The following is a 13,219-nucleotide window of genomic DNA, read 5'->3' as shown; positions in this document are numbered from 1 at the left end:
CAGCTTAGTAATCATTAAGTTTTAGAGATCTACTTTGAACACAGAGCAAAAAGCTCTGACATGTATTTACTACATGTATTTCCCAGAACAGTAAAATCTTAGATTTGGAGGTAATTTTACTATAGAAGGCTTTAGTCCAATGTCCATGTCTAACTGGAAGCCCTCTATCATTACCTAACTGATGATCAGTAGGGTGATGGGGGAACTAGCCATATGGAGTCCTTTTTCATTTTCTTAACCACAATTCTGGAGAGAGGGAGAGAGAGAGATACACACACACAGAGAGAGAGAGAGAGAGAGAGAGAGAGAAGCTCTTCACTCTAACACTTTCTTCCCATGCAAATTAAAAACTGATGAATTTTCTAATATAGTTAAGAATACATGACCGCTAAAAGACCACACTAAATATATGTTAAAATATACAAAACAAAAAAGTTACCTCTTCTGGTATTTCTTCCAGTTCACTGCCACCAAACAGAGATCTGCACCCTGATGTGATGTCCAACATCTTTTTTCCATAATTTATAATCATTACTGCTAGATCATATTCCTTCCATGACCGCAGAATCTAGTAAAAATATTCATTCATTACCTCTTTTGGGTACTCTTTTCTTTTTTCAACTTTTTGTTTTGAAATAAGTTCAAATTTGCAGAACAGTTACAAAAATATACAAACCCCACACAGAGAACTCTAACATACCCCCTACACCTGCCTCTCCCCTATATCCAGATCCATCAATTTAACATTTTGCCATATTTACTTTATCATTCTATCTGTCCATCCATCTGTCTCTTTATTACTCCATTTTCTAAACACTTGACTGTAAGTTATATACATCATGTTTCTTGAACACTAATTAATGCCAAGCACAATTCCTAAGAACAAGGATATTCATTTATATAACCATCCTAAATGTAGTTATCAAGTTCAAGCAATTTAACAAGCTTACAGTATATATTCCAATTTTTTATATGTCCCAATAATGTCCTTTTGAGAATTTATGACTCCCTTGCTAGATCACATTCAGGATCATGTATTATATTTCACTGTAATTCATTCAATGGTATTAATCACATTCATAATATTGTAGAACCCTCACCAACTTCACTATCAGAACTTTCCCATCTCCCTAAACAGAAACCCTATATACCCATTATGTGTTACTCCCCATTACGCCTGCCTTCCACCCCCACCCCCTGGCAACCTATACTCTAATTTTGGTCTCTTATGAGCTTGCTTATCCTCTGATATTTTCTTTGTACTTAACATGGGGCTTAAATTTAACAACTTAAATTTGTAGCAATCTCATTTGCTTTGATACTAACTTAACTTCAATGGTATACACAAACTGTGTTCCTATACCGCTCCTTCCCTACCACCCATTATGTAGTTCTTGTCACAAATTTCATGTTTATACATTAGAAGTCCAAAACCACTTATTTATCATTACATCTTATGTATTTTCCTTTTAGATCCTGTAGGAAGTAAAAATTGGAAGGACAAACCAAAGATACAATAGCTCTGGCATTTGTATTTATCCATGTTCTTACCCTCACCAGAGATCTTTATTTTTTCATGCAGCTTTGATCTATTGTCTATTGCTCTTTCCTATCAATCTGTAGAACTTTCTTTAGCATCTCTTGTAGGGCCTCGTGGTGATAAAATCCCTCCATTTGTTAAATCTGGGAATGTTTTCATCTCTCCCTCATTTTTGGGAAATACACTTTTGTTGGATATAGAATTTTTGGGTGACAATTATTTTCTTTAGATATGTCATCCCACTGTCTTCTTGCTGCCATATTTTCTGATGAGAAATTGGTACTTAATCTTATTGAGGCTCCCTTGTATGTAATATATTGCTTCTCTCTTGTGGCTTTCAGAATTCTCTATGTTTGGTATTTGACAGTCTGATTATAATATGCAGTATAGTTCTATTTGAGTTTATCTTGTTTGGAGTTCATTGAGCATCTTGGATGTGTATATTCCTACCTTTTATTAAATTTGGGAGTTATCGGCCATTATTTCCTTGACTATTCTCTCTGCCCCTTTCTCCCTGTCTTCTCCTGGAACTCGTACAGTGCATATATTTACACACTTGATGCTGTCCCACAGGTTACTCGGGCCCTGTTCCCTTTTCTTTATTCCTCTTTCTGCTCCTCACACTGAATGATTTCAACCGTCTTATCTTCAAGCTCACCAATTCTTCCTTCTGACAGCCCCAATCTGCTATTGAAACTCTTTGGAGAATTTTTAATTCATGTTACTGTGGTGTTCAGGTCAGTTTGGTTCTGTTTCATAATTTCCATATTTCTATTGGTAGTTTCCTTGTGTTTTATCATTTTCCTGATTTTCTTTAGATTTTTTCCCATTTTTCCCTTTAGCTCTTTGAGCATATTTACGGCCATTTTTTAAAAGTCTTTATCTAGTATGTCCCAGATCTGGTCCTCTCACTGATAGTTTCTAATGCTGTAATCTTTTCCTTTGCCTGGGCTATCAATTCCTGTTTCTTTATATGTTTTGTAACCTTTTGCTGAAACCTGGATATTTTGATATTTTAATGTTATTGCAGAAATTTAGAGCTGCAGTATCTGTTCCTTAAGCTTGCATCCAGCTATTGTTATGACAGAGCTTTCCTTTAATGCCAGAAGGGAACAAAAACAACAAAGGACAAAAAAAAATATTTCCTAGTATTTGCAGATTGACCTGTGCAAGATGTATGAGAATAGCTCCAGGTCTTAGAATAGGGGCCTCTATTCTGAAGCATGCATGTATGCCCTAGGAATTTCCCCATTTATACAGTTACAAAAGTCCCCTCTTCCCCAGGAGTTTTTTCACAGCCCCATGCACTGCACTAAATGCCATATTGCCAGTAATCCCTTGCACCAGGCAGCACAGCTTGTTTCCCGTGGCAATCTGTAGGAGAGCTCTCTGAGCTGCTTTCTATACACAGGGCAAGCTCTGTGATGGTGAGTTCCTCAAGTCACCACCAGGAGATTGTGCCAGACATTCATGCTCCCAGCATGTCCACAAGGGCCACTCTGCTCACTCTGGTACCAGGGATCAGCACTGGAAGTAGAGGCCAACTCTACACCAAGGCAGGGGAAGGGAGGAGCCAGCCAGGGCTCCATGATATCCTACTGCCTTTTACTTGATTTGAAGCTTGCCCTGTTGTGCCGACAGCCCTTTAACTGTCTTCTGGAGCTCTGAGAAAGATGTCTGTCAAATCTTGCTGGTTGTTCAAAATGTCCAAGGGGGAACAGAGCCCTAAAACATCTCCACTCTTGTCTATTTTCAAGTGACATGCATCATCTTTTATAAAATGTTTTGGGTCTAAGAAACCCCATTTTTTGTTAAGGAATTTAGCTCTAGATCATATGTCCCTAGAACTAAAGCTGTACAATTCCACTACTTTAAATAAAGGACCAATAATAGGATCAAATCAATACTGAATTTCTTGTATTTCTGGGCCATATAGCCATATGGTTTTTGATATGATAAATAAATTACTAAGAAAAAATTTCCACTCAAAAGACCTATGTTAAAACAAATGCATTCTTTTGGTAATGGACGGTGGTGAGGGTGGCAGAACATTGTAAGCATAATTAACAGCACAGAAATATATATAAAAGGGGAAATGTTTATGACAACAGAATAAAACTTTTTTAAAAATCCATGGAACTGACCTACACAAACAGTGAGTCCAAGTTAAACCATAGACTATAGTTAAGAGTACAATTATAAAAATGTGCTTTCATCAATTTTAGCAAATGTTCCACACCAATCCAAGGTGTTAATAATAGGGTGGTATAGGGGAATTCTGTATTTTATTTATGATTTTGCTGTAAACTCACAACTTCTCTAAAAAAAAAATTCCATCTTAAAAGCCACATTACTATCACTTCTTGGCTATGTGAAATGGCACAATTACTGACCTCACTGAAGTCTTAGGAGAGGATTTTTTTTTTTTTTAAGATTTATTTTCTTTATTTCTCTCCCCTTCCCTCCCTGTTGTCTGCTCTCTGTGTCCATTCACTGTGTGTTTTTCTGTGTCCACTTGCATTCTGGTCATGCGGCACCAGGAAACTGTGTGCTTTTTTATTGTTGTTGTTGTGTCATCTTGCTGCATCAGCTCTCCATGTGTGCGGCACCACTCCTGGGCAGCCTGCACTTTTTTTCATGTAGGGCGGCTCTCCTTGCAGGGTGCACTCCTTGCGTGTGGGGTACCCCTACATGGGGTTACACCCCTGTGTGGTATGTCACTCTTTGCGCATGGCAGCACTGTGTTTGGGCCAGTTCACCACACTGGTCAGGAGGCCCTGGGTATCGAACCCTGGACCTTCCGTATGGTAGGCAGATGCTCTGTCAATTGAGCCACAACCACTTCCCTTACAAGAGTATTTATGTTTGGAAATGATTTACGAGAACTTCTGATAGAAGACTGGGCTAGAGATGAGCTGTTTTAGGTACATTCTTCATGAACCCTATGAACCCACACTCCAATCATAAGTAGTCAAGAACCCTTTCACTCTGCCTTTCTCACCCACAGTCCCTATTGCCAGTTGTTATTTCATGGTCTTTTCTAGCCTGGCCCTTATCTACCTCTCTAGAGCAGGTGTTCTTAACCAGGGATCCATGAGCTTGAGCTGAGATTCAGAAAACATTATTCTTGTGAGAACGTGTTGGTGCAGGTGTGATATATTTATTAAATACTACACAGTACAGTGTGGACTTAGTAATGGGTCTGTGGTTTTCACCTGACTGGTAAAGGGGTACATGGAACAAAAAAGGTTAAGAACCTCTACTCCAGAGTAAATCTACCACTCATCACCTTCAACTCTAAGGTTCCCCCATATTGAACCAAGCCTAAATTCTGATACTCCCCGTAGTGTTTCATGGCTTCATGCCTTCCCAGTTAAGACACTTCCCCAAATAACTTTCCCTGCCTTATCTGTCTAGATTCACCTTGTCATGGAAAATGCTAGCATCAACTCCAGGAAAGCTTCCCTGGCCAGCTATCTGATGTGCATGTGCTGCAATGTAGCATCTTGTGAAGGGTTGGACACTTTCGTAGTGAATCCCATGAGGGCAAGTGACCAGGAGAATAAGTAAGTTTATCTGAGTTTGTCCATATGTGGCTGTTTCAGTTAAGTTGAATAAATTGCTGTTTAACTGTGCCTCACATGCAGAGCAGGAACATATAAGGTAGCTGAAAAATAGCAAGGGCTGCTTAGGCCTCTTAAGACCTCTCTTGTGCAAGGTGTTGGGAACTGGACATATCTCTGCAGAACTGGGGCCATGGTGCTAAACTAATGCCAGCTGTAAAGCAGCAGGAGGAAAATGGTGACATAGCTTTTGAAAAGCTTGATGGGATAAATCATGCAGGGCCTTGAACATCAGACAAAAGAATCCAACCACAGTAAAACTGATATGCAAGAGAATAAGTTTTGTTATTAGAAAATAGAAATGAACTAATGTTTGCTCTCCATTTTACTGAATTTCTGCTTTCCAACTCATTTAGGGCTTACATTTATAGAAAATTGTGCAATCCTTCTCCTTGGTTTGGTATGTTAGTAGTAATTACTAAATGATAAAAAAATGTTTCCAATCAAAAGGAAACAATGCAGAGCCAAGTCTATTTAACATACAAAATAATGAACAGAAATAAAAACACTGGACCAGATGGCTAGCATAATAATTTTAAAACAATATAATGAAACATTTAAGATGACGAATCTCCAAAGTGGCACTTTATTTGGAATTCTAGCAACTTTTAGAAAAAACACTGGCTGCTTAAGAAAAACTGAGCCATCTGAAAATATTACCAATTTTTAAAACAGAGGAGAGAAGAGAAAGAAAGCCATCTGACTAATTGGACTTTACATATCCTAAGAAAAAATCCAATGTTGTTCATATCAAATGAACACCTGAAATCTGGGATTCAGGATTACTTCAGGGTTCTGGGACTGTGGACCAGACTGAAGTAAGCTTCTAGATTGGCAGTTCTCAACACATCAATTTAGGACAAAATCAGTTCTCATATAAAAATCCTGACATTACTATATATTTTACTTCTTAAAATGATGTCAAGAATACATTTGGGGGAAGTAGATTTGGCTCAATGGATAGAGCATCTGCCTACCACCTGGGAGGTCCAGGGTTCAAACCCAGGGCCTCCTGCCCCATGTGGTGAGCTGGCCCACACACAGTGCTGATGTGTGCAAGGAGTGCCATGCCACACAGGGGTGTCCCCCGCATAGGGGAGCCCCACACGCAAGGAGTGTGCCCCGTAAGGAGAGCTGCCCAGTGCAAAAAAAGTGCAGCCTGCCCAGGAGTGGAGCCGCACACACAGAGAGCTGACACAGCAAGATGACGCAACAAAAAGAAGCACAGATTCCCCATGTCACTGACAAGAATATAAGTGGATACAGAAGAACACACAGTGAATGGACACAGATAGCAGACAACTGGGGGCAGGGGGTGGATGGGGAGAGAAATAAAAAAAAATAAATTAATTTAAAAAAATGCATTTGGGGCATTTCTATAATAACATCACTTGGATTCTAAAAAATTTCCTCAAGTGGGAGAAAAGGGGGTGGATTCACAGAAGGCAAGTCAGAAGTGCCCAGTTCCAGGCCTAGAGCTGCTGTGTGCTGTGAAGAAAGATCACACAGACTGAGAGAAGGTGCATATGAATTCAAAGACTTAGGCCTAGACTGGGCCCCAGACCCTTGTTGGAAGCTCTTTTTATTCTAGGTCAGTGCTCTCTTCTATCTTCCACAATGGCAATGGCAAACCCTCCTGTTTTCCTCAAATCTCTGAAATCCACCCTCTCTATCTCCTCACTCTCAGCAAATGACCTCACCTCTTTTCCACAAAGAATGTGTAAAGGAACTAGCTTGTCTCCTGTCCAAAAGCCTACCTGCTCACCTGTATTGACAACCACCCTACCCTCTTGCAGACTAATCCCTCCCACTTGTGATATGATTCCATTGCCTCCTGCCTTCTCTACCTCCTTTCTCCACTCATCCTTCCTCTCCTATATCCTTATCCTTTCTCTCTCCTTGCTCCTCTCTATTAGTAGCCAAATGTGGGATACCTGGGTAGGCAGAACCAGTTGGCTGGTTGTTTTTAGCAGAATAAGTTTCTACAGACAACCTGACAGCTACTTTTCTGTCCCAATGGAAACAACTAGCCACCCCAGAACAGGGCTTCTTTTCTCTTGAGAACACTGCAGTAGCCCCTATTGGTTATTCAAATATAAAGTGAGTGTGTATCCATTGGCCTGGAAAGAAAATGTAACACTATCTTCCCTTATTGATAAAGACTCCCCATCCCCTGGGAAAACTCATTGATGGAAGCGTTTAGGGGAAAGTGGCCAAGTAGATGAATAATTCTAAAGAGAAGTAAATTTGGAAACCCAGGTAAGGTGCAATTTTGGTCCAGCATAAAACTAAATAATGTGTGTGTAATTGTAGCACTGGAAATGGAAAGGAGGCATTGGATTGTGTGGGAACCTCTGCTTTCAACAGTTACACCATATGACAATGACAGAGCTAATAATAGCAGATAGATTCTCCTGGTTTGGAAGGGGTTAGGAATGACAGAACAGTTTTGGACTAATCATACTCTCCACTTGTTCCTCTTGCCTGGTATTTGGCAGCAGACCTGGAGCCTTGGACAAATATGTCCTTGAGATTCTTAGACAACTTTCTTCTTTTCACATGGTATACTCTGCCCCAAAGTGATACCTCCTCTTTCTATTGTTTCCACTATAGTCCACATGCTGATGAGTCCTATGTCTTTATACATATTTGGTATGCACTGCGCTCCAGGCCTTTAAGTTCAATTATATAATGGACATCACTTTGGAAATCCTATAGACCCCAAAATTCTATATATTAAAAACTTACTGTTTTCCTCCTTTCCCACACAAAATTACTTCTCATCCAGAGTTCACAGAGTAGCATCATAGTCAACAAATTGCCCAAGCTAATAATTATATATTCCCACTCTCTACCTTATCCCCCATATTCAACAGGTTTCCAAATTCTATCTCATGAATAACTCTTGCATCCTTCCAATTCTCTCTACCTCCCACTGTTTCTACTTTAGTTTAGTGTGGTGGTTTGAATCTATAAGTACTCCAGAAAAATCTGTTCTTAAAGTTAATCCATTCCTCTAGGTACGAATTCATTGTAAGAAGGATGTTTTGTTGAACTTACTTCAGTTAAAGTGTAGCCCATCTCAATCAGAATAGGTCTTAATCTTATTACTGGAGTCCTTTATAAGAGAATGAAATTCAAGCAAGGAGAGAGAAATCCACAGAAGTAAGGAGCTGAAATCAACAAAACCCAGAAGACAAGAGAAAGACCAAGAAATATACCATGTACCCCACCATGTAACAGAGGAGCCAAGGATTGCCAACAGCCACCGACAGAATGCCAGTCTGGTGAGAAAGCGTCTCCTTGATGATGCTTTGGTTTGGACATTTTCCTGGCCTCAAAACCATGAGTGAATAAATTCCCATTGTTTAATCTGACCCATTTCATGGTATTTGCTTAAGCAGTTAGGAAACTAAAATATTTAACTTATCATTTCTCACCTTCTAACTGATCTCCTGCCTTGGCTCTTATCCCCCTCATCATTAGCTATTGCGCAAACAGAGTAAATTTTTTTTCTAAAACACCAATTTCATTATGTCATTTCCAGGCTTGAAATCCTCCAGTGGCTCCTCACTGACCTCAGAACTTGGTCATTCATCATCTGGCACCTGTTTACTGTTCCACCTTTGAAGGCCACTGGGGCATTTAACCATATCCTCCATAATTAAAAATAAATTTGATTCTTCTTTTCAAAAGTTATAAAATTATTTCATATTTCCTCATTGATTATGCCCTGAGATAATGTTGTTCATCCTGTATCTGTCATATTTTTCCCAACCTAGTATTTGCCTTTAGGCTTTCTTTATAGTGCCTCACCATAAAAATATTTTTAATTATCATGTAATCTAATTATCTATCTTTTCCTTGATATCCTTTGAATTTTGTGCCCTGTCAATAAACATCTCCCCCAGTCCCAAAACCATACAAATATCCTCAAATCCATCAGGAATTTCATTTGTTTTTGGTGTGAGGTAAGGCTCTGGCTTTGTTTTCTTTCAGATGAACAATCAGTTCTACCAGTGTTTTTTTATTAAATAAATTATAATAAGAAACTTTCTCAAAGAAATCAATTGCTGTTTTAATCATATATTTAGTATCTCTGTAGATTTGTGGCTATTCCTGGACTCAATTCTATTCCACTAAACTCTTTGCCCACTACTTTGTTAATACCAATTTCAATAAAATGGCTTTATGGTAAATTTTAATATCTACTAAGAATTTCTAAATTATTCTATTCAGTTCCAGAGAAACCCCATTGGGACTCTGATTACAACTACATAAAATTTAAAAATTATTTTAGGAAGAATTTATATTTCTATGATATTAAGTTTTCCTATTCAGAAACCTGGCATAACCTGCCATCTGTTTAGATCTTGTTTTGTGTCCTTCGGTAAGAATTCACAGTTCTTTTATTTATATCCTTTAATGTTTTATTAAGTTTAAAATCTTGTGTATTATAAATGGTGTATTTTCTCCTCTCCATTTCTAACTAGTTATTGCTAATATAAAGGAAAAACTATCAGTTTATATGTATCATACATTCAATTAATTTATACCTCCTATTTAATGCTAGCAATATTTTGTCTTTATTTTTTTAATATTACATTCGAAAAATATGAGGTCCCCATATACCCCTACCCCCCTCACCCCACTCCTCCCCCCATAACAACAATCTCCTCCATCATCATGAGACATTCATTGCATTTGGTGAATACATCTCAGAACACCACTGCACCTCATGGTCCATGGCCCACATCATAGCCCACACTCTCCCACAGTCCACCCAGTGGGCCATGGGAGGACATACAATGTCCAGTAACTGTCCCTGCAGCACCATCCAGGACAACTCCAAGTCCCGAAAACGCCCCCACATCTCATCTCTTCCTCCCACTCCCTACCCCCTGCAGCCACCATGGCCATTTTCTCCACACCAATGCCACATTTTCTTCGATTACTAATCACAGCAGTTCATGAATAGAATATCAGTAAGCTCCACTCTAATCCATACCCTATTCCTCCATCCTGTGGACCTTGGAATGGTTGTGTCCACTCCACATCTATATCAAGAGGGGGCTTGATTCCACATGGATGCTGGATGCAATTCTCCTTGTTTCAGTTGTAAGCACTCTTGGCTCCCTGATGTAGTGGTTAACCTTTTTCACCTCCATGTTAACTGAGTGGGGTAAGTCCAATAAACCAGAGTGTAGGAGCTGAAGTCTGTTGAGGCTCAGGGCCTGGCTATCACATGGTCAGTCCAGAGATTCAGGTCCCCTGGGTACACATTAAACCCCAGCACCAACTACAGTTCCAGTAAAAGTAACAGGAGAAGCTTGTGAACAAAGATCACATCTGAGTCTAGCTCCATCACATAGAAACACAAACTCCAACGTAGGGCCAACTGACATGGCACTGAATTCCATCTGCCATGATCATAGAACATGTGGGTCTCTGTAGCCCTCAGAAGAACCAATACCTGGGGTTGTATCTACTTTATCTGTCTCTAGGACTCTGCTGAGGTGTGCATAAGGGCAACCCCTCTGATAACCTCCCGGCTCTTTTTGGAGACTCATAGCCATATAAACTCATTTGTCCTTTCCATTTCCCCCTTTTATTCAGGTCAAAAAGCATTTTTAACTCCTGATATTATATGTAGATTGAGATATTCTGCTGGTCCGAGTTGATCCTTTTATTCAAGGTCATTTTCTAGTTACATCATCAGCTGGTACTTGGTAGTAATCCCTCGGCGCCAGGGAGGCTCATCCCTGGGAGTCATATCCCATGCTGGGGGGAAGGCAACACATTTACATGCTGAGTTTGGCTTCGATACTGGCCACATTTGAGCAACACGGAGGCTCTCAGGAGATAACTCTTAGGCACCCTGCAGCTCTAGGCCTTGTTCTTATTTCAGGTGCACTGGCTCACAAGCATAGTCATTAGTATCAAGGGCTCATTGTTGGACCTTCATTCTTTTTTGGTCTTTGCCATTGCACTTGGGGGATAGTTGCTGTTCCTTTAGGGACTGTGATAGAGACCCCCTGGCTAGGAACTCAACACTCCCTCAGTTGTTGTTTTTAATTGTATCCACTATAAAAATATCCAAACATGTTTATGGACCCTGGCTATATGCCCTGTAGAACTCCCTGCCAATCATGTGTCCCGCATCAATAACATCCCACACCAGTATTCCTCCCCTGCCATTGTTGAACCTCTCTGTGATCCAAAACTTCTTCAAAAGTGAAGCCCAATATATTGCCAGGTTCCATTAATAGTAAAATGGAATATAGTGATGAGTTTAAAGGTTAGATATAGAATATATATTAATTTAGAAAAATTAAGTTAAAAATAAATTGGGGTATCAAAAAATTTTAAAACGCAAAAGCTTTGTTTTTGATGTTTTGCCTTCCATCACTAGCAATTTTTGACTAGGTTCTCATGGGTTTTTGAGACCTCCACAATTAATAGATAAATTACTCTCTTCTGATATTTATAAAATTATTTCATAGACTTATCTATTGCATGAGATAGAATCTCTAAAAGTATTATGCTGAGTTTGCATCTTTTTCCTGTGCCTGACTTTTAAGAAAATGGCTTCAGAAATTTGCCACTTAGTATGATATTCATTGTAAAATTTTGGTAAATGTCTTTATCAGTATTCAAAAGCTTCCTAACTTATTTAGAAATGTTCTTAAGAATAGTTGCTAAGTGTTATCAAATGCCTTTGTAGCATTTTTAATATAGTTAAATCATTTTTCTCCTTTAATATACTGATGTAACAAATTTAAGTTTTGTTTTCATTTGTACTTGATTCTTAACACTGGACAATGAGGCTGCCCTAATACCAGAAAGTGAGTGGATGCTCTCCGGGAGTAGAAAAGTGTGATCTGAAAGAACAGATTTGAAGGACAGTGGTGGAAAGTTAAAAAAAAACTTCTTGGGAAGTGGACTTGGCACAATGGATAGGGCGTCTGCCTACCACATGGGAGGTCCGCAGTTCAAACCCCAGGCCTACTTGACCTGTGTGGAGCTGGCCCGTGTGAGTGCTGATGCGCGCAAGGAGAGCCGTGCCACACAGGAGTGTCCCCGTGTAGGGAAGCCCCACGTGCAAGGAGTGCGCCCCATAAGGAGAGCCGCCCAGCGCAAAAGTGCAGCCTGCCCAAGAATGGAGCCACACACATGGAGAGCTGATGCAACAAGATGATGAACAAAAAGAAACACAGATTTCCAGTGCCACAGAAGCAGTCACAGAAGAACACATAGCAAATGGACACAGAGAGCAGACAACTGGGGCAGGGCGGGGGGGGGGGGGGGGGGAAAGGGAAGAGAAATAAATAAATCTTTAAAAAAAAAAGAAACTTGTTCACAACCAGTGCCCTACCAAGTCCAGAACATTCAACATTCTGAACATACAAGCAAAACTACACATGCATACACCTATACACTCACACACACACATATATATTTACATGCACACACATACAAAAATACATAAATTACAGTCTTTCTGATATTAAAATTGCTACCCCTACTTTATTTCCATTTGTCTAGTTCCTTCACCTATCCATTTATTTTTCAACCATTATTTGTCACTTTGTTCTAGGAGTATTTCTTGAAACAATGTACATTTGAATTTGACTTTTTTTTGTTTCAGTTGTTTTTATTAGAGACGCTGTAGTTTTACAAAAAAAAATAATGCAGAAAATACAGTTTCCATATACCCCCTTCACACACGCAGCTTTCCCTATTATTAATATATGGAATTAGTATGGTATCTTTGTTATGATTAATGAAACAATATTACCATAATTATATTATTAACTATAGTCCATAAGTTGCATTAGGGTTCACCATGTTGCACAATCCTATATGTTTTCTTCTTAATTTAACTCATTTGGCAGTCTGTCTTTTAAGCCCTGTCACACTTACTGAAGTCATTGATATACTTTATTCCCTACATCTCAAATGCTACCTCTTTTTTCCTTCTTCTTACTATTTCTATAAATTTATTAGTCCTACTATGGTCTAAAGATCTGCTCATGGCTATGTATTGTTGTGTCAC

General features: G+C 39.2%; 1 protein-coding gene across 2 annotated transcripts in view; it reads right to left on the bottom strand.

Annotated features, from left to right (window-relative positions):
• CFAP54 (cilia and flagella associated protein 54) overlaps positions 1–13,219 on the bottom strand; it is a 325,301-nt gene that overhangs the window by 194,189 nt on the left and 117,893 nt on the right. For both annotated transcript variants that reach the window (XM_058308572.1, XM_058308573.2), the window contains exon 27: positions 440–568. In XM_058308572.1, the coding sequence (XP_058164555.1) occupies positions 440–568 (129 nt within the window). The remainder of the gene's footprint in view (positions 1–439; positions 569–13,219) is intronic.

Source organism: Dasypus novemcinctus, chromosome 12 (genome assembly GCF_030445035.2).
Source record: "Dasypus novemcinctus isolate mDasNov1 chromosome 12, mDasNov1.1.hap2, whole genome shotgun sequence".
NCBI lineage: Eukaryota > Metazoa > Chordata > Mammalia > Cingulata > Dasypodidae > Dasypus > Dasypus novemcinctus.
Note: the sequence above shows the minus strand (reverse complement) of the source record. Positions and strands in the feature narration are given on the sequence as shown.